The sequence below is a fragment of the Pseudorasbora parva genome, chromosome 8 (genome assembly GCF_024679245.1).
Source record: "Pseudorasbora parva isolate DD20220531a chromosome 8, ASM2467924v1, whole genome shotgun sequence".
Lineage (NCBI taxonomy): Eukaryota > Metazoa > Chordata > Actinopteri > Cypriniformes > Gobionidae > Pseudorasbora > Pseudorasbora parva.
In genome coordinates this window covers 25,436,873-25,462,731 of record NC_090179.1, presented here as the reverse complement: position 1 = coordinate 25,462,731, position 25,859 = coordinate 25,436,873, and the positions used below count along the sequence as shown (strand labels likewise).

The 25,859-nt window shown below is 38.8% G+C and overlaps 2 protein-coding genes across 6 annotated transcripts in view; one reads left to right on the top strand and one right to left on the bottom strand.

Moving 5' to 3' along the window:
- Positions 1-1,370: 1,370 nt before the first annotated feature.
- serpinh1b (serpin peptidase inhibitor, clade H (heat shock protein 47), member 1b) lies at positions 1,371-5,013 on the bottom strand. Its single transcript, XM_067451713.1, has 6 exons — positions 4,914-5,013; positions 4,169-4,216; positions 3,031-3,644; positions 2,700-2,798; positions 2,379-2,611; positions 1,371-2,295 (listed from the first exon to the last, which is right to left on the bottom strand). The coding sequence occupies exons 3-6, from the start codon at positions 3,611-3,613 to the stop codon at positions 1,993-1,995; spliced, it is 1,218 nt and encodes a 405-aa protein (XP_067307814.1). The 5' UTR covers positions 3,614-3,644; positions 4,169-4,216; positions 4,914-5,013; the 3' UTR covers positions 1,371-1,992.
- A 5,005-nt stretch (positions 5,014-10,018) lies between these two features.
- gdpd5b (glycerophosphodiester phosphodiesterase domain containing 5b) overlaps positions 10,019-25,859 on the top strand; it is a 69,602-nt gene continuing 53,761 nt past the window's right edge. For 4 of the 5 annotated variants that reach the window (XR_010906740.1, XR_010906739.1, XM_067450501.1 and 1 more), the window contains exon 1: positions 10,019-10,348. The gene's annotated coding sequence lies outside the window, so the exon portion shown is untranslated. Of the gene's footprint in view, positions 10,349-19,770; positions 19,860-25,859 lie in introns of all 5 variants that reach the window. The other variant, XM_067450499.1, reaches the window with a different exon arrangement.

Genomic DNA, 25,859 nt, shown 5'->3' with positions numbered 1-25,859 from the left:
AGCACCAGGTTATCGTTCTTGTCACTATGGTGAAGTAGGTGAACATTTCTGAGCATTCATTTTCCCTCAAGAATTTCTTTAAAAATTAGTTTTTTTATTTATGAATAAATAAGGTAGGCCTTTGAACTGTCACTTTTTTATTCTACAACACTACAAGTAAGCACGTGGAGGAGTACGTGGCCTATGTTGGTAAGACCACAAATTTGAGTGCTACTGGGCCAATTAAATTAGCTAGCCTGGGAAAACCCAGACAACTTCCGGCAAATTTTGATATTGGGTGCGTCTTAATCAGCTCCCTAGTTCAGTAGTGAGGGCAATGATCAGGACATAAGTCAATGGACTCACTCCCTGATCAGTGCCCTGACTACTGCAGGGAGCAGATTGAGACGCACGCTTACTGAGACTGGTCTGGGTTTAATCAGGCTACCAGTTAGCCACTTGCTTATTTTTATTTTATTTCCCACAGACAGGTAGCACGAAAGTGGTGACATATTCATGTGTGTAAAGAATAGCCTGTCTAACTCACAGTTGTTGTTTTTGGTTATTATATAATAGTTATAATGTAATTGTGCGCCTGTCTTTCATCATATTTCGACGAGACACATTTTTCAAAGGTAAGATTAACAAAATGTTTGAGAACAACATGCTAAGTCTTGTCTGCAGTTAGGTTGCTTACCACAAGATGGCCTTGTTACTCTATGTTTTTGCACGTAGGCTGTTTGCACGTAGCCTATGGATTGTCCCGTACATTTAGTAGATTCTTTAGCTAATCATATCCCTTAATGCTTATTTCATTTATGAACGGCATTGCTTTAGACCTGCTGGGTTATTTTGACATTGGTTACGCAGTGGTTAATTATATTGACCAAATCCAAATCTCCTTGATTGCCCATCTCACCATGAGTGCCCTTCACTCCAGCCTCTAATCCTTCCTTTGTACGTCCACTCATTAACACATTCAGCCTATGGATCTGCTAGTGTGAAAGGAAGTAAGTGATTTCCCACGTCGAATGTGCTCTTTGTGGTTTAGGGGTTGTGCCATAAAGACAGCAGCCTGTCTGGGATATCTGTCTCTACTAGGTGCGGAGGTGAGACAACAATTTATGCCCATATAATAAACACAGAATAAACACAGCTAAAGCTCCACATACCAGCACACAGAGGAATTTACCACATCAAACCAGGCGGAATAACTGGGATTAAACTATTAGAATAGGAATGACAGAGCAATGACAATGTGATGTGCCTGTATCTGTCATTATAATTATTATTATTATTATTATTATTATTAGTCATTCAGGACGGTGTACTTATATTTATGTATTTATTTGAAGAATTACTTAAAACACAATTAAACAAAATCCAGGAAAAATATTTTTCTTTTCAGTTTATTGAAAAAACATAAAACAGAAGGAAAATGGATTTAAAAAAAAATCAGCACACTTTCTCAAAATATACTGTATAGTAAAGACAATGAAACATGACATCTAACAAAAACAAGAATTTAGAAGAAAGGCATCTGTGCAGGAATCTTGATGGAAGTGAAATCAAAGAACCAACAATTGTGCTTGAGAAACACTTGAATAGGATTACCTTTTCCCTTTAAACATTAAAGATAAGGCAAACCCTTCACAGATCTTACATTCTCACAAAGAGGGGTTCTACAAGCACTAGCATAAATGTCACAATACAACAGCTTAACATCAATGACACAACACTTAATGTAAGCATAGTGTCTGAATAATGCACGTTAACTAATTGATGTCAAACCTCTTGGTACATTTGTGAGGTTCTAATTTCTCACATATGTCACACATTGCTCCTGATGTATGGCAGTAATCTCCTTAAAATGATGATTTTGTACTGATATGTTGACTTAGATTGTCCATACACAGATAATCCATTGGAATGGGCTCATGAGGTAATAGTCACAACATTAACAACAATAGCATTTTAAAATATCATAAAATAGATTTCATAATAGCCTAAAAGTTACAATTCATCTCTCATTTTGTCACCCTTAGGCCGAACTAGCCTGCCAATAAAAAGAATGGAGTTGGTCTTGTTGTCTTTCACAAGGAAAATGAAGGGATGGTCGGCATAGAAGAGCTTGGGGTTCCTGATCTTCTCACTCCCATAAATGCTGGTGTCAAATGGGTTTCCCTCTGTGTCCCACTCAAAGGCAGAGGCATGGAACACATTGGCAAGGTAAAGATCTTTCTTGCCAGAAATGTTGGACAGGTCAGCCTTAGACTTGTCCACAGCCTCAGTGAGACCAAGTTCTCCGAGGTGTTTCTGCAAAGCAAGGAAAAAGATGCGTGTTAATCACAAAGTGTTAGTTGTGATTTGGAACCAGCGATATAGCAACAACTATTCACCTGGAGGTCGTGGCTGACTTCTATGCTAACTTTAGGCAGTGAGATGGCAACCGCTCTCTCCTCGAGCTTGCTGACCCAGGTGTCCAGCTGCTGGCGATTGAGCAGTTTCTCCAGTCTCTCCAGAGGCTCCACATGGTAGGGCATGATGAAAATCATGCTGGACTTTTTATGTGCCAAAGGCATGCTGACCACAAATAGCTTGTTCTGTGTATCTTCATAAAAGCCGTAGATGCCTGTAAAAGGCCAAGTTAAATACTGTTGAGTTCTTTTCAATAGGTATAGTAGATTTTGGGACTTTTTAGGACAAGCTGCTGGTTTTACCTGTGCGATGCATCATTGGAACAGAAATCGTGTGAGAGCGGGAAACCAGGAAACCTCGGTTATCCACCATCTTGTGGTGGAACTTCTCATCCCAGTGCGCTGTGGAAATGGAAACAAACATTAGCATTTCTAATCAGTACTGTGTTTGTTTGTTATTTTTGTCTGTCTCTCTCAGAGATCAATAATTAAATATAATTTTATGGACATTCCAGTAAATATCCATTCTATCAAAGTAAATATCCACCCGGTCAAAAAAAAAAAAAAAATTTAATAAGTAAATACATTCCTAAAACTATTCAAGTAAATAGCTATCTTAATTTCAGATGCTTACGTTTAAAGAACATAGCATTGACGATCATAGCACCATCTGTGTTTTTCACATCCTTGGTAATTTCTGGAAGCTTTCCGTCAGTGGACTTGGCAGCCCACTCGTTGATGGAGTTGATGGCGCTTCTCTTATCACGGAAGTTGATCTTCGAGTGTTCGTAGTTGTAGTGCTTCTTGCTATTCTTGACGAAGTCCTCTGCGAAGCTGACAGAGCTGGGGCCGTACAGCCTGTTGCTGATCTTCCACGTGACGTTGCGGGCCTGGGGGTTGCTCACCTCACTCAGAAGCTCGGACAGTCCTGTATGCAGATGGTCATCCTTCAGGGCGTCAGCCTTCAATAGGCTCTTCACCTGGGACGCAGTGGAGGATTTGCCACCCATGGCTACCATGCCCAGAGAGGAGGCCACCACCACAGGAGAGATGAGGATGTTGTCAAGTCCCTTTTCTTTGGCGACATTCTGGTAGAGATTGAAGGCCAGGTTTGCACTGGTGTCTGCCATGGAGGTTGCATGGGTACTCAGCTTTTTGTCCTCACCGGACACGGCCACAGCCAAAAGGCACAGAGCGATGAGGTTGGACACCCACATGCTTGCTGTATTTTTGGGTAGTAACGAAAGCCTAGACGAGAAGAAGGGCGACAAGTGATACTGAGTGCAAATTCACCAATGCTTCACCAAGGCTTATTTTAAAATGTCTATGTGTTTGTTTTAGGAACAAAAGGCTGCATAGTGAATTGTTTGATCATGAGTTTTATATCAGTTTTTGAAATGTATGCACCCTAAATTGGTAAACCTACAGAAATTGCGCCTGTAGGCAATGTTTTCTAGGTCAAGCCAGTTCAGCAAAAGCAACGGCAATGACTAATCAGACAGGAATGCGTGGCTTAACATGAGCCGGCTCATTTTTATAAAGTTCTGAGTAGTGCTGAATCACTTTCAATTACATTTAAGAACACTTTACTCCATATAGATTACATTGCATGTTGAAATTGCGATTTGAAACTATGCTTGAGGGTAAAGTTGGTTGTAACATGTTATGTGTCCGAATCCAAAAACACAAGATGTAAGTCAGCATGGTTGATTATTCACATATTATGTTTTTTTCTTCTTCTGTATGTTGCTTTTTTTTATCATCTGGGATACCTTGATACGTTTTCATATTCATAGTTGTCAACGATTGTGATTTTCACTCTGAAAGACAAGAGGTGCATTTGGGTAATCTACACAAAAATATATTTATGTACATTGGTTATGATGCAAAACAAAGTCACAATATCAGTGACTTGAACTGCTTGCTTCTTGTCCTGATTAAGGTTCGAATTGAAGCAGAAATTTGAGAATTCTGCAGCTACTTCATGCACACAGAGAAAGAAAGACACGCAGACTCTTCTTATTGGCTAGAATATCTTAGAGAGAAACTTTCAACCAATCAGAATTTCCACAGTAGACCCACATGTGAATACCAGTGGTAGCACTGATTGAGGGATAGCATAAAACCACTCCCAATGGAAAGATTTGATCATTCTTTGGAGTTTATAGTATAAATAAATAAAAAAAAGCAAAAAATAGTGCACAAATTTTCAACAAACTTATATTTAAAACAACTATTAAAATTACACATCCTATAACTGTGTAACGCTAGTTTTGACTAGTTTTGCATAAGATGAAAAAAGTAAAGAAATTAGTTATCCCCTTAACAACCTTGTTGATTATGGTTTAAGTTGCATGTAAATACATTTTTAAAAATGCAAAACAGATGGGGAAAAGCAGTAAGAAGAGTAAAAAGAGCATTCTCTGACCCTGTGTGCAGTAGCCTTTTTAGCATGCAAAATAAAGCAATTGCAAATAAATATTTGTGAAATAAAACCATTTCCCCCTCAATAATTACCTTGGAAAGCTGATTAGATGAATTTCTCTTCTTTTCTTGGATGTGCTCCTCTTCTTTTCTTGGATGTGCTGTTCTTCTTCTCTCAGGTGTGCTCCTCTTCTTTTCTCGGGTGCTGCTCTGCTGCAGAGTGTTTGAAGCAGAGGCCTTTATAGTCCAGGGAAGAAACTTCTAGAAGCTGGAGTTGGGCTATTCAAATGAGGATGCTGGTTTTCCTGGAGAAGTTGGGAGAGCCCTCCCTCTGGATCCAATGACCATAACTGCCACCACTGCATGGTCCTAAAGCCTCCTGAAATCTGCAACAAATTAGCTAAACTCTGCAACTAAACTAGTGTCTATCTTAATTAAAACTGTGAAAAATCATATATATTGACATTATGTGTGTAATGGAAGATGATAATGTGTTGTCCTGTGTTGCATTTTACCACTAAGCCCATGATAGTGTATAGAGATTAAAAAGACAGTTTGATGATAAATTACACAAATAACTTCAGTATATATAAAAACAGTTTTAACTGAGTTTTCCATCTCTGTCAACATTCTTTCTAGATTCTTCTGTTGGGGGATGCACAGACATGCTCCCCAGATCACATCCTCCCCCAACACTGCCACGTCAAACCTTGAATTCTTTTTCAGGCCGTGGCCCGTGGGTGTGGGGCAGGAATGGCTATACATGTGAAACAAACTTTTATCATTTTACTGAGCTTTTTCTGAATTGTATAATGTTGTGGTGTTCAGTCTTTTTCACATTTTTGTTTTGTTGAGCGTATTGGTCTGATCTCTTTTGCTCTCTTTTTCACTTTTTCTTGATGCAACTTTTACACTTTTCATCAAATGCATTTACAACACACAAACACACAGGTCTGGTGCGCTATCTTTCTGGGGACTCGCCCTAGTAGTTTTTATATTAACCTATATATTCTATCCCACTACACTACACTACCCCTACCCATAACACAGAACTTCCTGCATTTTTACATTTTCATAAGAACTCATTTTGTATGATTTTTAAGTTGTTGTATGGGGACCTCAATTTAGGTCCCCACAGTGACACTATATAGTTCCCATGAGTCTGTGTGCATTAAGGTTAAAATCCCCACCAGGCTACAAAAACGTACACACACATACAAATACTGTTATCTGACCCCTACACCTGGATTAAACCATAAATAAAAATCATAATCCTCTTAAAAAAAAACAACATTTTTTATTTCAATACATGCATTAAATGACCATTAGAATACATTAAAGATAAGAAAAGCGGTCAAATTGCTCTAAAATGTGTAATCTCTAAATGCCTGCAGTGCACAAACGCATGTGTTTGTGGTATGCGTTGTTTAAACATGTGGCTCTGCTGCTAATGGCAATCCGTTGTTTACCGGAATCTCTTTAAACATCTCAGTTTCACCAGCACTTTAGACAATCTTACATGTAGCCTATCCGATGTCTTATTTGCTACAGAATCACAACACTTAAACTAACATTATCTGTTTAAAGAAATATGCATTTATGCTCATGGAACCTCAGAAAATCTGCACAAAGCACTCATTGAGTTATGGGCTGAGGCTGAGCTGAGGGGCTGTGCCAAACATGTATGATGTAAGATAGGAACTGAGTTAGCTTCTCAGAAGCTGATGTAACTTATTGCAGCGTTGCATTTCTTTAATTTCTTATCAAAGTGGGAAGAGATTTTAGTAAGAGAAACAACACCCGCCCCCCCTTTTTTGCAAACACTATTGGGTTATGTTATGTGCAAAACAGATTGATTAATGTCCTACCTAAATTCATGCAAATCATATAAAATATCACACTTTTGAATCGAATCGATGGGTTTGTGTAAGAAAAATATCCATAGGCCTATTTATCAAGTAAAATAGCTTCCGCAATATCGCCTTCCGTAAACTACGGTATCTGAAAGAAGAATGTCACACCTAAGATTGCTTGAGGGCGAGTATAAATATCAAGGGATAATTTCGCTTTTTTGGTGAATTATCCCTTTAGTTCTATTTATACCTACAATTACTATAACCAATAAAGATAGTTATAAAAATCATTATAAATATAAAAAAGATTGCAGAGTTTACACCACAACTATAATGAAAACGTCACAGAGGAACAATAGCGTTGGAATCATTTTCAGATTCATTTTCAAAAATTTAAAAAAAAATTTTTTGTCCTTTTGCTCAGTGGTAAAAACTTTGGCAGTCAATCAGAATCCATCCTAACTTCCTGGGGCCCAGGAATAGACTTTTGATCTACTAGTGAACAAAAGTCTATTCCTGGGTCCCAGGAGGTTGTGGACTGTAGTGGACATTATATTTTTAGCAAATTTTTCTGACACCATAAATGTCAAAGTTTTAAGTCTGGATATGTGAAGAGCACATTCAGGGCTTTTTAGAGACCCCAAATGGTTGGAGGTTTCACCATGTCAACAACTTCTCATTGATCTTTAAACATGAATGACATTAATTTAGTGATCAAATTAAGGAAGGACTCTTATGAAAATATAATAATATTTTACAATCATAATTTAAATCTGACTAATTTTCATTATTAATGAAAAAAAAGACAGTTTTATGTTTATCAGGCATTTTGTGAGACATGAATATGGAAATAAATATAAATGTTCCTATAAAATATTACATATTGTTATGAAAATGTTGTCAGCTATTATTATGATAACACATTATTATGCTTAACTTTTCATTATATGTTGCCACAAGAACACACTAAAATGCAAATTAGATACGTTGTATTGAATGGAACTATCCATTTATGGCCATTTTACCCACATTTTACATAAATGTTATAGTAGTTCATTCCGTTATATCTTTTATAACATAGTTGAGAATAATCTTTATACAAAGTTTGGTTACCTAAAAATTGATTGGTAAAAAAACACATTGTTTTTGCCTATTCATGTCATTTCATTTCATCTTTGAATGTAAATTTTTCCTCCATTTGCTTGCTGCTCTAAAGTCTAAACAATGTAATGACATGAGCTTGATGACAAACCTGCAGGACGCACTTAGAAACCCCCCCCCCAAAACAGAACGATATCTTCAGCTGTGTATGGACGCTAATGTAGATAGATATTATCATTATAGTGTCTTTATAGTTATCGTTTCTGGAGTGAACAGGCCTTTATTCATACATCTTTCAGGTGGGTGCAGTTTTTTTTATAGCACTCTAGATGTAGGCCTTTATGTCATTGGAAAATAAAATGGAGCAAAATGGAGGCAAACCTCCTCAATACCCATTTCATTTGTGCGTTAGGTGAGAGTTATTATGATTTTGATTGTGTTATGACTAAATGGAGAACAATCTTTGTTCAGACTGATGAGGAGCAATGCCCTTTATTGTCTCTGGACCTTTAATGAACAGGGTCTTAGTCATGAAGGTTAAGGAGTTGGCTAATTGACTGCAACCTTAGTCACTTTTACTAATTGAAGTCACAATGATTAGTTCTTAAGGCGTTAATCCCAAAATGTGGCTTGGTATGTTTTAGGTTTTGAGGTAATTATTCAGATAACCTTGCCCTTGAAGTAGGAACAAAAAGTTGCATAACTCAAAACTTTTTCGCCCTACACCATGTTGATCACTAGATGGCGATCAAAGAAAGGGTTTGTATCATACAGCGCTGGCTTTCCCCAATTCATGGGTTGGCCTAGCCTGACCCTTTCTCTCATTAAAAAAAAATGATTTGGTATTTGTGGTATTTGGGGATTGGTATTTTATCAGACCTTTGTATAAAATGACACCTTTTTTGACTCCATATCCATGGAAAGTAAAGATGCCGGCATAACAGATAGGAGTTTGGAGTTAACTGCTGATTAGAGGATAGGTGTTTATTTGATTTGAACAGGGCCTAAAATATCAGGACAAGCAACCTAAGCAAATGTGCCCACACACACTTGCTGACTTAAACATGAAACTTGTAAATGCTTGTGTCTGTCTTAATTAAAATTTGAATGGTTTACTAATCCACAAATAAAGCCAAATATGCCAATTTATAACTGCATTTTAACAATATATTGTCAAAATATATCACAATACAAAAATGCAATAATATGTATTGTGGATAGTGACAATATATACATTGTGTATAGTTCACCCAAAATTAAAATTACTGTGTGATTTTTTTTTTTACAGACTCAAACTCAAGTTTACAGAGTTTTAGCGTCAGTACTACTTTTCATAATGTTGTATATAATGTAATAGGGAAATATCTGATAATGCCAAATTTCTTATGTTTCCAGTAAAAAGTGGCCTACATTATTTTGAATATAACTAGTCAGTGACAGAATTCAAGCATATTATATAATATGTCTATACTAATTCTGTATTTTCAGTATCAAAATCATGATAGGCTACATTTATTCTGTCACCACTGTCTTGTGCATTGGGTTACCAGCACCAAGTCCAAGCGTGTTCATTTCCACCCCAATGTAAAACCAAATTTAGCATTTTTATCAACAGTACATTTTTTTGTTAATCTTTTAGCATATGACTTTGAGTATCACAATAATATTGTATCTTGAGTTCATTATCGTGATATGTATCGAATCGTGAAACGAGACTATCATTACACCCCTATTTTAGTTTAGTCTTATAGTTTTCCACTTATTCCATTGTTTAAAGCATTATGTACTAATACTGACTCTAGCTATTCATTTAAAAGCACAAATTAATTGAACAGTTTAAAAAATATCAATAACAATAAATAATCAAAAATAAGTTCGAAAAAAGTGTATACAAGAATAAGCCTATTACATTAAACGACTTTGTTTGGATAAAACAGAATAAGGATTCAACGTGTTGTAATAATCCACTACTTGAGCTCCTTCCTCTATATTGGTCAAATTCTCTTTAATGCAAATGTTAGTTTTTTTCTTTAACAGCTTGCGATTAAGAAAGCAGTTTACAGTACAAATTAATCATAAATACACTAAAACATAACAAATCATGTGTTTTAGCTCATAACACTGCAAATCTAATTTAGAAGACTGGACAGTAGGGAGCACAATAAGACAGAGCACAAATTTGGCTCCGCCCTAAGCGCGTCGGTCCCGCCCATAACCAAGCGGCAGGACTGCTGCGGTCTCACTCATATAAGCACGAGAGCAACCCAGGTACACACACAGACCGCCCGGAGCCCAGCAAACAAAAAGAACCCATGCCCTTTTAGTTCAGACACTTTTTATTGCTTCTCAAAAGTGCTTCTCGTGTCTGCCGGTGTACTCGCATTTTAATATAGTCTCATATTATTTTAATGTCCTTCGATTGAGTTGCTGTGTCAGTTGTTGGCTACCTGTCCCGTTAGGTGTTGAAGGAAGGGAGGGAGGAAGGAAGGAAGGAAGGAACGCACACAGGAAACGTTCCTCCAGAGTTCACTAACTAAACAACTAACATTACAGGGCAAACGCGTCGAGATAAAGGTAAGAAACTTGTTAACGTGTTTTTCTTTTCGTCATCCGCTCTTTAAACATATTTTTAAGCGTTGACCATTATTAAATATGGCAACAAAAAAAATGTATTCAATGAATGTAAGGATATTCGTTTAATGTAATACTTTATGTAATATTAAAAGGCAATCGAGTGTTCTTGTGAGGATGATATCCAATGTTGACAGGGTGCGGTGAGCGAGTCTTAAAATTCCCACCAAAAGAAAGTCAAAACAAAAGATTGAGTGGATGGATCTTAAAACTATGTATGAATTTTAAACATATTTATGTTGGACTTTGAAATATTTCAGTAACCACAAAAGTTAGATTATAAGCTCTCTCTGCAACAGAAATCGCGTTGTAGCCATAGCAACAGTATGGCGTTCTCGCATTTATCCAAGTGGGGCTCACTGCAGAGCCAAATGACGTCCAGCTCCCCCTCTCTGGACGTCATGGGTTGAGCTTGACCTAGACTGTATCCAAAATCGGATACTTCCCTACTATATAGTAGGTGAAAAACGGTATGTGACAAAATAAGTTTGTTTGAATCCACAGTACTAAAACAGTTGGCAAAAAGACAAGTACCCGGATGACATACTACTTCCGGCGAGATTTTGAAGTGTGCATACAATTGCCACTTTACAATCCCATGAGGCCATGGGAGAGGATTTGTGAATGGCAGTGGGGCGTAACCGTTGCTGGTAGGTCACATGGTAATTACATTGGATAAGTGATTACATCCATACTACACACACATGGTGAATACTAAAAAGAACATATTTTTCTTAGCGGTCATCATGTAACTACGTATGTATGTGATTTTGAATGCAGCCTAGTTCTAATACTTCCCTACATTTATATAGTAGGCAAAAAAAGTATGTGCCAAAATAAGCTATTCCGAATTCACAAGTACACGATGACCTACTTCCGGCGAGATTCTAAAGTGTCCACACTTTACTATCAGGTCACATGATAATGACAGCATGGCAAATGCATTGCGGATTACATTCATATTACACACACACTCATATTATATAGACCATGCTTTTTTAGCAGTAATGATTCATGAAGTAATTACTTATTCAAAATAAGTACCTACTCGAGAGTATGCGATTTTGGAGTTGGACGCAGCCTTAAGTCACGGGTTTACTTAATTTTACTCATTTAGATGTGTCTCGCACTTAGTCGTGTCCGTACAGCTTTCAAAGAAACACTGTTTCTTGCTCATGCACTGTTGTACGTGCACTGTCTGTGCGGTCTCAGAAATTGAGCTGCACACGGATTGGGTGTGCGGACGTCCGCAAACCCTTCTGTTGATAAATAACGTCACACGGACGGTGGCGGGACACGGACAGCCAAAGTATACTCCTCCTATCTAATGGATCTAATGGGTGGAGGGATGGAGCCTGCGCCAAATGTGCATACTATCCATCCTAAATAGTATGACGTTAGAAATGTTCTATACTATTTAGGGCAGTATAGTGTGGATGGTATGCACATTGGGATGCAGGGAGAGTATGGGTAGGGTTAGGGTGTGGTTGGATCTTTTAGCCTTATTCATTACGCCCAGATCACTTCATTAACATGAGGTGTGTCCCAATTTGTGTACTTATGCACTATTCTATGATGTTTTTCACTAAAGTGCCTATAATTCCTCATAGAAAAAGTACACTATAAATACACGGATGGTGCACTTAAATAAACGAAAAGCGAAGTGTGGCATGGTGGACACTTCATGCACTCAACTGTCACATCTTAAATAGTGGAGGGGGAGGGGCTATCAGGGGGAGGGGCTATCAGACTCTGACGGTTAAATCCAAAATAACCGTATAAAATTCATACACTACACAGATATAGTGCATAAGTACATAGTGTATAGTGTGTAATTTGGGACACAACTATAAACCTTGTCCTTTTCATTTAGAAATAGGTCACAACTTGAAGATTGACGTTTACGTTTAAGTTTTGCACATGGAAAGCCAAAATACATTCTGCGTCGCTCCAACATCAACAGATTGTTTTGTAGACAAACTTTATTGTTTGGAATTGCCCTTGCTTGGCACACTAATATGACCTTTCTGTTGACACCAGGTGACATGATCGCATCTGTTTTCACCATCAACATCCCTTTGTTGGTCCTGGAGCAACAGTCATGACCCCTTATATTTAAGCTCTTAGAAGTAAATATTTCTCTATACATGTAATCATAATTTTCCAGATACATTACCGCAAGACATATGTCTACGAATCTCCTCAAATTTAAGTTTCTGTATATCCAAAAGATTTCTGGGAACCAGAGTAAATGACGACTTACTCTGTTTTAGCCATTCAGGTCCGTTATTTTACATGACTGTTTACACTGGTGCCTTTTCGTTTTAAAACGCATAACTTTTGCTACGGAGATTTTTGGAAAAGCTGCAAACCTATTGCGCTTCAGTGTAGACGGACGGATGCTGCATTCGGACCTGCATACTAGTCTTTATTATCTGAAATAAGAACTTTAATAAGGGGTTCCGAATTCAGCAGAAGACTTTTGAGAAGAAAGAGTGGCTGCCCACATTCACGTGCATAGTGTCCATGTGGTCATGTGACGTGTTGTCGTCTAGTGCAGATGGAGATTGTTTCTGAAACACAGTGGAAACGCTAGTATGTGTGAGGATCGTTATCATTTTAAAATGCATGTTAAAATTAAAAAGCACTAGTTGTGAATACGACAAAATTCTGATAAACATTGAAATATTATTACGCATAGAAAGACAACACACTTAGTCATTAATAGGAATGTTGTTGCAGGGCCAACAAATGAATGTTGATCCAGGAAAATGTTTTTAATTAGGCAAATCACTTTAGGTACTTTAGATGATTAACCTTCATCTCTGACTGTCACTGGTTGTCGGGCCAGGTAATCTTGCTTTGTTTAACCTTGTAATCTGTAGCTTTATTGTTGCCATTTGACTTGATCGATATCAATGCAGCTTTACCAGTTCATTCTGAGTGAATCACATTTTGACATTTTAAAGAAAGTTATTTGTGTGTTTGAAAGAATACTAGTAGCATTAAGACTTTTAGATTTTAACATGCCTCTAGAAACAAAACCAGGTAAAAAGCTGAAATTAAATCCATTGCTGTTGTTTGTTGTGAAATGCACTTGTTCTGACTTTTATATTAGCCTTAGTTTGTGAGGAATAAAGAACTATTCAGAGATCTGTTAGCCGAGTAAAAAAAAAAACCCTGCCGCCCATCTCTTAGGAAACCGTCTTCATTTATCTAGCATGCTGGGGTTAACATTGAATTATCCCTCCTTATCGTAAGTGAGCCGGGTGATGCTGTGAGATGACCTATTATTATTGTCAGTCCTGTGGGAGCTGAGCCATGTGCTGTCTTTGATTAGTTCACTCCCCCTTCCCACATGTCAAGGAATAATGGATGAGACTCTCAGACTCAAAGCACAGCGTTGCATCATTAGTGGACCAAATGGCATCTACCCTCTTAAGAAACCGCATCTGATGAGGTGCGTTTTGAAATTTGGGGGTTTTTAATATTCATTGTGCTCGATGGTAGTTGATGTTTAACTTAGATCTTAAAGCAGGAGATGTTCTACTAATTAGCGACAGTTTAAATCAATTGTGAACCCTTACTTGCTTGTCTTTGGTAAACTTTATAAAAGTTGCATTTAAGATTGGATGGAGTGAGGTAGAGGATCAGCTCTTGCCCCTTCACATTAATATTTTTTTTATTAAAGTGATATGTAGTTATGACCTTAGCTTGGCAAAGCAGAGGTGTAGTGTTTGATGATTAAGTATAGCATGTATCATATTATCTGTGAACAAATTGAAGCTTACTGCTGCACTTCTAGTTTCCATGTGACATCACACCTTCAGGCATAGGCGCCGATACTGTGGGTGCTCCGGGGCTCGAGCACCCACGGAAAATATCGAGCACCCACGTGTGCCAGACTGCCAGTCAGGGACGGATTGGCAATCTGTGCGTTCTGGAAAAGTCCAGAACGGCCGTCCAACCGAGGGCCATCGGCCAAAAAACCCCAAAAAGTATAATAACTGTCGCGATACTCAATGATAATAAAATAATGAGCTCGATCATTTTTCCGGCCGCGATAATTTCCATTTGCATGCTTGTTTGTTTTCGATGTTTCTCTCGCTGACGGAGCGCGCGCCTCGTCCGTTTGGGGAGATGTTTAAACTCGACGCGCCGTGATGAGACGTCAGGCTCGGCCAGATTCGTCTGGATCTCGTGCTTCTTCGGTTGCGGAGCCGCAGGCAAAGTTAAAAGATTTGACGGGCACACCGCCAAGCGAAACGGGGTCTCGTGCACTCCGCGTTTTTGCAGCGCGCACCCTCGCGCTCGTGCGGACGCGTATAACAGGACGCGAGTATAACAGGACGCGAGTATAACAAGGCAAACCTACACTGATGTTGGCAGTTTGATAAATGCAAGTTAATTCTTCAGTTCAATGTTTGTGTGCTAAAAAGGGCAATAAGTTCCTGTAGAGATACATATTCTCTTTTTTTGACAAATAAAGGCATGTCATCAATGTCTTCTCTCTAGCTGTATCAAAATCTCACCTAGCTTTCCTCAGAGATGGTCAAGTTTTGTGCATGATTACATGATATATTTGTCTGTATTTGTGAGAATTGGCGCTGTCCTGATTTGAAAGAGATGCTACTTTACGGCTTTATTATCAATTAAATAGGTGTGTGTGTTCGTGTCGGCCGCTGTCCATTTCCTAAGGTTCTGAAATGCAAAAAATGTTTGACCAATTTTTTTTAGGTCTTTCTTTAAAGGCCGTGTGCGCCAATGAGCACCCACGGAGGAAAACATAAATCGGCGCCTATGCCTTCAGGGCAAAACAAGGCTTTCCTCCGCTTTCAATTTCCTTATTGTAACCAGCTAATGTACTAAGGTTTTACCAACTAATGTACTAAGATGGTGCGATTAAAATGACAAATTCAGTACACACATTTATTAATAATGCTGTAATAAGTTAACATTAGTTTTGGGGAAGGAAGAAGGCGGAAACCAGTGAACATTTAAACGAATTTAATCAAATAACAATCAAAATGAAAGTAACACGGGCAGCCCCTCACGGACGAATGCCCGCACACACATAATAAAACATAAATAAAACACAACTCAAAGTCCAGGCCTTGTCCTCTCTCGTCCTTCACTAGTGTCGCTCATCGTTATGCCTCTGAGCTTCCTCATGAGAGGACTCGAGACCAGTGTGGCTCTCAGGTCAGGTGACACTCATTTGTACTCATGCCACGGTCTCGCTCACTCCCTCCCTTGTCTCTTGCTCGTCCAACTCACCACAGATGCATACTACTGTATATTGCGAAAATCAGCAATGCCCATATGAATGCAACACATAAAATTTCATGTTAAGCATTGCCCCATTGAAAACCATTATAAAGAAAATGCTTAATATGGCTTAATGCATTTAGAAAGTGATATTGGAGGACCAAATTCACTATATACCTTATTAAAAAGGTGTCATGAACTGGCTTTTAATTTTTTTTTTATACTGTTGTTTGAGGTCAACTAATGACATTCATGTTGTTTTTACATTCAAAAACATAATAAATAATAAGTAATAGGCTATTTTCTACACTGGTTTTGAGACTTTCTCCAAAATGCTGGGTTTTGATGGGCGTGTCACACTGGAGACTTGGAAGTAAACGCCCACAGCTAGGATTGGATAATATTTGTATATTTATTGAGCTTCAGCTCCCCTGTTCAGTTCAGTTCACATGAGGGGGAGGGGTTGTTTTAAAAGCGGCAACCGGAATAAACCATTTGTCTTTATCTATATTTCTCTTTAAAGGGGTGGGGGGTGGGGGGTGGGGGGTGAAATGCTGTTTCATGCATACTGAATTTTTTACACTGTTAAAGACTTGGATTCCCATCCTAAACATAGTCAAAGTTTCAAAAACTTTTCAAAAGTTTGATAGAGTATTTCTGTGTCAAAAATACTCCTTCCGTTTTCTCACAAGTTTCGGAGAGTTTTTTTCGAGTATGGGTCTACTTGACGTTAAAAGATCGGAAGGTCCTTGTATGGGCCATACGGGCTCTTCTCCCAGTAGGGTGCGCGCGCGCGTCACTAGCGCGAGAGAGGAAATGCACGCTGTAAACAGTAAACTGCTCTCAGCTGCAGATCCAGTCGTCTGTGAACACTAATGTCGGTTATAGTCCGCGCCGCGCTCCACTTCATTCCTCCACTTTGACATTAAGGCGACTTCAACGCTTCAGCACAGCATTCCGGGAAGGCAGCGCTGCATTTGAACCGATTTGAATGCAGAAATGCTTCAGTAGCATCGCAAAGTGGATCTCCACACTCCAAGAAGTGTGTTTTTGACGGAGCCGTCCCAGCGATAAAGGTTCGGTCCTGCTTTGGAAGCAGCCGGTAAGTAAAACTGCTTCAAATGTCTGTGCTGTGCTTATCGTCGCGTATGTAAACATCAGTAAACGACACGATCGCGTGCTTCGTCATTCAAATGCACTAACGGACTTCATTGCTGTTCTATGTAACTTATAACGTTACACTACTCTGACGTGCAAAACCGTTTTGCTTGCTACTAAGGTTTGGTCGCATACAATAATCCATAAACCGAATCATGTCATGTTGACAGGCCTCTAAATACAGTACTTACCACAGAGACGGATGTCCTGCTGTTGCTGTTTCTATTTCAGCCTCCGAATTAGATTCTGGATCATATCTATTAGCTGAGATAGCTGAGATGGGTTTCTCCACGCTTGAGGACGTCACCGTTTTGCGCATTCGTCATTCTTTAGCTCCGCCCACACGGTACGCCTCCAGGCAATCGTTTTTTTCCGGAAAGACTCGGTACAGTCCATATTTCTTTTACAAATATAATAAAACGAAAGACTTTTCGGAGATATGAAGGATGCAATACTACTCTATAGGTACTCAAGATTGACTTGAGATTGACTGAAACTGAGTGTTTCACCCCCCCTTTAACACAATGACTTATTTCTCATCCACCCTCGATTGATTAGACTATTATTTTTGTATTACATAACCCACACGATCGGTCGATGTAAGCGCGAACCACACACAAATAGCAAATCAAGAGAGAGAACACCGCAGAACAAGAAAGGAATATTATGAGATTCATCGGCCTGCCGACAGGCTTACATTTTGGTACCCCGTCTGGAAAACACATAGCCCCGGGACGTTGGGCTTTGCGAGCCCTGGTCCATTCATGTCCAGTGTGCTAAAGGTATTTTCTGTTAGACACGCACACATATTCAAAACTATCTATAACAATGCAATACTATTATAAAAACGTTTTACTCACATAAGTGTGTTGCACTATTCCTGTCGGATCCAATATAGAATTAACAACATTGTGTTTTAGGGTGCCTTCACACTTGTAGTTCGGTTAGTTTGGTTAGTTTGGTCCGGACCAAAAAACAAAAACAAAACATATAGTCCTGGTCCGTTTAGCGTTCACACTGGCATTTTTAACAGCGAACCTAACGTTACGTTTTTAATTTTGTTTTATTTGTTTTATGTGTAGCACTTTGGGATTGTTTTTAACTATGAAAAGGGCTTTACAAATAAAATATATTATTATTATTATTATTATTATTACCGAACCAAAGGCATAGGGAGATGGTCACAACCTGATTGGTCGTCTTATATGAAGTAGGAGCTTGCTTACCGAACATTCAAAATAACATTGTGTGTGCTGGATGAAATGCAATCATATTATGCGTGTACATATGGCGTTATTTTTACCAGCTGAGAACTCACGAAGAGCTCATAAAATGTTCAAAACGTTAAAAAAACAGCAGCAGGATTTCCTCAGTTGTATACAGAAAAGAGACGGCACCGACAAATGGCCAACACAGGTCCTTTGATGAGAAGAACCAGGTATGCTTTTTGTGCGTTTTTTTCTACAATTTTCGAAACATGCTCATCGGACCAAATATTGATGAGGCACTTCCTCGTTGCTTGCCCTCTAACATTAACATTATTCATTTTGGATACACCGATCTTTCCGAGTCGTTAAATACGCTGACTATACGTCGCATCTTGTGAGATTACATCCATTTTTTGGTTCGTTTACATGTCTTTGGTCCATGTTGCGTTCGTTCATATAGCAATCGAACCGCACCAGAGTTCGTTTGGAAGAGGGCCGAGACCCATCTTTTTAGCTGTCTCAGTCCGCTTGTTTGGTGTGCACCAGGGTTTGGATGGCAGCGTTCACATATGTTCAAATGAACCGCACTAAAGTGAAATCGCACCAGGGTTCGTTTTAATCAAACCAAACATGACAAGTGTGAACGCACCCTTAATCTTAAATGTCTGAAGATTCAGCACAGTCCTGAGATTTGTTTACAAACGATTCTGCAGTGAAATGAAGTGAACATGTCTTCCCCACGTGAGCTGGAACTTCATTAAAAATAAAGTTCAACCACACATTCCTAATATTAGGATCCAAAAGATGCTTATGCAGCAACTGTTCTTCTGCAACCAGGACTAGAGCCATATCTTGTCATCTTCTGCGCAGCTCCATGAGTCGGTGGGCGAGGCTACTGAATAAAGATGTGTTGACGCCGCGATAACGTAAAGATGCGCACATGACCGCTTTCTGGGCCTGGTGTCTATAAAAGTTTTTCTTTGACTAACAAGGATGTTTTTTTAGCTCTGAATCAAAAGCTCAAGGGAAAGTTGATTTCTCAATTCATCACCCCTTTAATATAACATGCTATGTACTGGCAAGTAGATGACTCCAGAATATGAAAGCAGTTTGCAAAGTTTAGGCATTTTCCTGCAGAAAAACATTAAAGAGACCACTTGAGATTCAACATCCAATAAACAAACAGTGAAGTATCCTCTCTTTATTTTATTTTTCAATAATACACTTGGATGTGTTTAATTCACAATATGTTTCATGAAGACGGGTGATTGTTCCACCAGCAAGGAACCGTGAACAAAGATGTTCTGGATCTAAAAATGTGTTGATTGGAACAGATGTCAAAATGAACACATCAGGACTGTGCTGCAATTCTAGGGATGTTTTGTCAGTTTTTCTCAGCAGCAGTCACCTGACTGAAACTGAATTGGCCACGCATTCCATGTTGCCAAATCGGACAGATGGCACCTGTGTTTGCTGCCCTTGAGATTTCATGTGGCATCGTAAGGGTTAAGGCTTTGATGGCCTTCATCGCAGCCAGAACAATGTTCCTACTGTTTCCGCATGCCTCGAATGCCTTACCGTCAGGTAAAGGTTTTCTGTGTTTCAGCAGTACCTACTGTATGATTAGGGTCTGATCCAGAATTACTTTTTTCCTTACAAGTCCACTGGACTTAATCTCCAGGGGTGGTTGCAAACTGCTCCATTAAGGCATTCTTGTGCTTTCTGCATTAGCATTTAGGAGGGCAGCGGGTTCAGCTGAATGGAGAACGTGCCAAGCTCAGCATCCCTCTGTTTGGCGTGAGTGAAGCCATCTGAACACAGTATGTTTATGCTGGTTTGTTGTTCGTTTTGCTCTGTCCCTCGTGTGTAGGAGGTGTTAAGTCCTTCATTTTGTTTCACTCTTTTAAGATATCTTTTTGAAAATGTTTTATGGCAAAGTCTGCTTTTTATAGATGGTTGGCCACTGATTTTGTATTTGATTTAATTTGCATTGAGAATAGCTTTAGGAATAAAACAATGTATATTTTTCATTCTAAGTTTTAATATTCTACACTAACTGCCAATTGCCAATATTTTTATTATATAAAAAACACATGCCAGATTTGTGCTGCCAGTCTGAGCAAAGCCTTAAAAGGCTCTCAGAAACCAAATAAGCTTGAGTCAAGAGTAAATTCTAACCAACCTGATTGCAGACAGTCAATTAGATGGCTGTGAGGAATGATTACATAAAAGAGCACTACTAAGCAGTGTTATGTCTTAAGCTCCATTACTGCTCTCCTGAATAAATGATGGGGCATTAAATTAACCACATTTGATCTTTCAAAAATGCCACTGTTCCACATTAGCACAATAATGAATGGGTGAGAATGGATGCCCTATCATCTTTAAGCTTTCTGCTTGTAATTAAAACTATATTTTTGCTCATGTGCATTGTGCATAGCTTAAAAAATAAAAGATGAAAGAGAGAGAGAGAGAGAGAGAGAGAGGGAGAGAGAGAAGGAGAGAGAGATTCTTAATTATAAAATAAATGATGATTGTGTTTATATATTTCATTCAGTTGTTTCAGTCACATGAGTCTTTAGAAATTATTCTGATTTGCTGCTCAATATCTTATCAATGTTATGAACAGCATTCAAGATTTCAATTTATTTCAATATATAGAAATCTTCTGTAACATTATGAATGTCTTTAATGTGACTTTTGATCAATTTAATGCATTCTTAAAGGTATAGTTCACCCAAAAATGAAAATAACCCCATGCTTTTTTTACTCTCAATTCATCCTAGGTGGATATGACTTTCTTCTTTCAGATGAATACAATCTGAGATATATTAAAAAATGTCCTGACTTTTCCAAGCTTTGTAATGGCAGTGAATAAGGACAAAATGTTGACGCCTAAATAAGTGCATGAATCCATCATAAATGTACTCCATACGGCTCATTGGGGTTAATTAAGGCCTTCTGAAGCGAAAACTCTGACCTGACATATTGACGAACGTGGAAGGGCAGATGATAGAAGTTAAAGATTATTTTTTTAAAGATATAAGAGAAGAGGAGCTTGAGTTTGTTGCCCAGACCTATTTGTTTGAACTGCGAGATGCAGTTGTGTAAAAAAAGAGTCAAAGCTTACGCTATAGCTGTATACACAGGGGTTACACTTTTGGTGCAATTCTTCTTGTCTTCTTGCGTAGGCCGTCTGCCGGAAGCTAGTTATTTTATTTTTCAAAGTGTATAATATGGATTAAATATGCATTTTCATGTGTCCAGTGTGGGTGGCGTTGTTCGGACGGCATTTGATGTTCAGTTTCATAACAATTAAAATCAGTTGCAAGTGTGATGAGTCTCCTGTGTGATGCACTATTTGTGTGACATTTTTCTGCTGATGAGGTGACGATTAGGGCGGCATCTTAAGCCCCGTTTCCACCACAGGAACTTTACCCAGGAACTAGGAACTTTGGGTGGTACTTCGTGTGTTTAGACCGCAGGAACCAGGGTAAAATTGAAGTTCCGGGTAAATATTTCCCCCTCCAAACGGCCCTGCTCGCGAGGTAGTACTTTTTCAAAGTTCAGGAACTTTCGAGGGCGGGACTTGGGCGCTGAACATGCTGATTGGTTGAGCTCACGCAGTTCAACCAGCATTTTTAAAAGTCTTTTGCGAGGTTCGTTCTGCGTTCAGTAAATATCAGTCTTGCTCTCTGTCTGGTGGCGCGCGGTCGTCTCAGCCATCTCACGTTCAATGTCCGTAATAGCTGATAATAATATACATTGTCATTTTAAATCTAGCTTTACAAGCTTTCTGAATATGCTGCAGCTGCATGCTGCTGAATCTGCATATTAGTGCTCTTTTCTGTCATTGTTAATTACCTCTTTAGTAAACCTATACATAACCAGCAAAAGCAGCAAAGCTTGAATCTCTTCCATACTCGTTATTCATTTTTTTTCACCATGTAAAGGACCTGACCGATTACTTTTAAGTGTGTGTCCTTACATGACGTGACGGCGCGCTCATGTTGACAAGAGAAGAAAGTACATTTTTCTGAGGGGTAAACTTTTTATTTTGTAAGTTATGAAGATAATGTTGGAGTAATGACACAGCGTATATTGCCCCGGGCAGTTTTTACTTTAACTGCGCCTGACAGAATTTTTTTTTTTTCTGAGATGATTATTACACTTTACAACAAATAGCTATAAATAATACTGTATTAGTCCTGGTGGCCGTTAAGAGTTGCTATGGCTTCAGTTAACACACTCCAGCTGCTGGAGAAAACAGCGTTGACATTTTTGGTGCGGCAGACAAACTGCATGTGACAAAATGATTGCGATTGAAAGTCATCACATGTAAACACCAGATCGGTTTAGATAACGTCTCATGTAAACAGTTCACTAAATCTTTCAATCGGTACACTTAAAAATGATTACATGTCCTTCACTGATTTGGAGGAGCAGTCGCGTGCAGTCCTAACGTTACATCACCGGACTAATTTGCCTAATCTTCTCGGAACTTTATCGCGGTCGAAACGCAGACAGCTGCAGGTCTGGGGGGAGAAAAGTTCCTGTAAAAAAGTTCCTGGTACAAATTGTTCCGGGTAATTTTGGTGGAAACGGGGCTATAGAAGGCACAGAAATACTCATAATTAACTTGGAGATATTGTAATATGCTAAAATGGGAGAGAATTTCCCAAATGCTAAAATTATTTTGAGATGCTAATACTGAGCTATAATATTGTAATTTTAAAAACATTTTTGTACAAATGACCTATTGTCTATGCTGCTAAGGCCTGGAGGCTGGGATACACTAGATTATTTTCAAATCTTAATCGATTTTAGAACCGTGTCCTAACCGGAGACCATGGTCGTAAGGGCAGTTTCAACCGATTTTTAGCATTACAATCTTCCGAATGCACACACCAAAAAAAAATTGTCCGGACCGCAAGACCACACACATGTTGATTGTAGTAACATTTTCACAGTGAGGCGAGATCTCGCAGAGACTCGCGAGATCAAACGTGACTTGAGAAGAAAAACAGATGGGGGACGATCAATGTTGTCAGCTGGTTCTTTTGCCATGTGTTTTGTGTTACGGGAAGAAAAACAAAGGAGAAAAAAAAGATTATGGTTGATCTTCTTTCTAAACACTCCACTTTTAGGGCATGTTTGTGGCTGCCAAGTTTTAGCTATAGAAGCACGAAACATCCTGTTGGTGAAGCTTGCATGCTCTCATTGGCTATTGCAAGTAATGTCTTATTACACGTTTATCACACGTTTAATATTTATGATTTGTGATTGTGTGGGCTCTGAAGCTATGCCTGGTCTTACCAGACTCTCATACATTTCATTTGTACATATAGAGTCTGGCCACTCTCCATTGATAAGTATTTATTTCCGCGAAGGCGGGAACTCTGTTGAAGTTTAAAACTATTGGATCTGCCCCGAGCCACTCTGGATCTGCCATAACCAATCGCTAACGCTTGGTCGTGCTATTTTTTTTTTTAACGTTTGGGCGTATGTCATGCGCCCTTCGCCTGTTTTAATTCACACTTGAAAAATCTGTCAAAATAAATGTGCACTTGTGCAGGCCACCTGAGTAATAGAACCATAGGATAAAACCTAAAACTTGTGCATTTGGATTGTGATTTATTCAGGCCACGGTGGAGGGGAGAGTTTTGTGATCGGGAACGCGGCGCTCACGTGGTCCATAACATGACTGTAAGCTGTAAATAAAATGTCATATGCTTGGTATGATAATAGATGCTGCTATAAATAATGGACCAATTCATATGTTTACGTGCTTTTATTTTGTTTGAGCGGTGATGTAATATATTGCACTTGTAAATACTTGCCAGCATTTTAAAGAAATACAAGTCTAGAAATGCATCCTAATAACAGCAAAGCACAAGCGTACGGTGCTCTGCAGTGGTCAAAAATTATTATAAGCAGTGAATTTTGAAGTGATATATTCTTGAAAACTCGGAGATGTGGATTCGGACAGCTATTACATCAACACACAACCTGGTGTTTTTCAAAAGCAGTAGTAACTCGACCGGGGATTTTTACGCGGGTGGTGAGAGTCGGACGGCAATAAAATAACTGACTAGTCCGTGTAAATGATGCCAATACCTTCCGTAAGAAACAGTTACTGTCTGAATAGGGCTTCAGCCAACTCCTTTACCACTAACGGAGTGAGCTGGAAAATCAAACTTTTCCCGAATTCACCCTGTTGGGGAGATGGGCCACCAACAAACCTCAGCAAAGATTGTTATTGCTTCGGCTTTAACTTCTGGATACAGCGGTGCCACAACGGAATAAATGGTTTTGTTCGCATCTTTCTCCGCCACCATTACTGAACTACAACTCAAACTAGCGCACGACATCAACGTCATCGTTCTCAGCCACTCCCTCTGTTCGCTGATTGGACCGGTAAAAATTAGTTCGGAGAAAACCTAAGAACACATTGCAGTCCCAGACATAGTACTGAAGGAAAATGAAAATTGAGAGGAAGTACATAGGAGGGCCGAGCCAGGCTACTCCGAAGCGACCAGGGGCAGTAAAATAATCATAATTACACCACACAATTGAGGATTATTTGGACAAATAGTAATTTGCGACAAGCATCAAATCTGGCCATGCCCCTGATCGCTTGGGGGTGCATATCTGGCTCAGAATCAGGCTTAAAATCTTCAAATGTGTTGCTAGTTTTCACACAAACAATGATTGACTCAACCTCAAGCCATCTTAGGTGTACATTACATTCTTTTTTCAGATGAATACAATCGAGTTAAATTTAAAAAATCCGGACTAATCCAGGCTTTATAATGGCAGCGAATGGCAACCCATAATTTGAAGCCCAAAAAAAGTGTATCCATCCATTATAAAAAAATAATCAACACCGCTCAGAGGGGTTAATAAAGGCCTTCTGAAGCGAGTAGATTCGTTTTTTAAAAGAAAAATATCCACATTTAACACGTTAAAGTAAAATATCTAGATATTAACCCCCACCGAAACCGTATGGATTACGCTTATAATGGATGGGTGCACATTTTTGGGATTCAAATTTTGGGCTGCCATAATAAAGCTTGGAATAGCCAGGACATTTTTAAATATGACCTCGATTGTATTCGTCTGAAAGAAGAATGTTGTATACACCTAGGAGGGCTTGAGGGTGAGTAAATTATGGGATAATTTTTGGGTGAACTATCCCTTTAGACTTGTGAAAGTATGTTGCGTGTTGCAGGTCAGTTAAGATTGCTGGCTGTTGGCTTTTGTTCCTTCACTGTCTCACTTTTTTCCTCCAAATGGCACCACCTGCTGCTTTTAATTAGTGCCAGTGAGTAACTAAAAGATTCTGAGTACACAGACACAGCCCAGCTCTCATCTGTGGCATTTTAAATCATAGGCTGTCTCCAGTCATGGAGGAAGGAGGCGTCTGTAACACTATATTGCTACCCTTATAATTACACTGATGGGCATTTAGCACTGTAAACGTAAGTAGTTAGTCTGTGAAAAGTGCTTTGTGTCACTTGTCACAACTTCTAAATAGTGCCTTCAAATAAACCCTTTTAATTAGCCCTGGTTTAGGGTTCTTAATTTTGCTTTCTGAAACTAAATGTCAGATAAATTAGTCATATTTATAATAGCTAGTAATTGCCTGTTTGTTATGGCATTTTAATAAGGTCCAGTGAATCATTTTCTTTTGTTTTTTAAAATGAATAATCAATGTGTCCTGACAGTGAATGTTTCTTCTAAATAGATATAAAGTGGAAAAATGACAGCATCTAACGTCTGTGTTCAAGGGAACAGCAGGTTGTACAATAGAGGAAAGG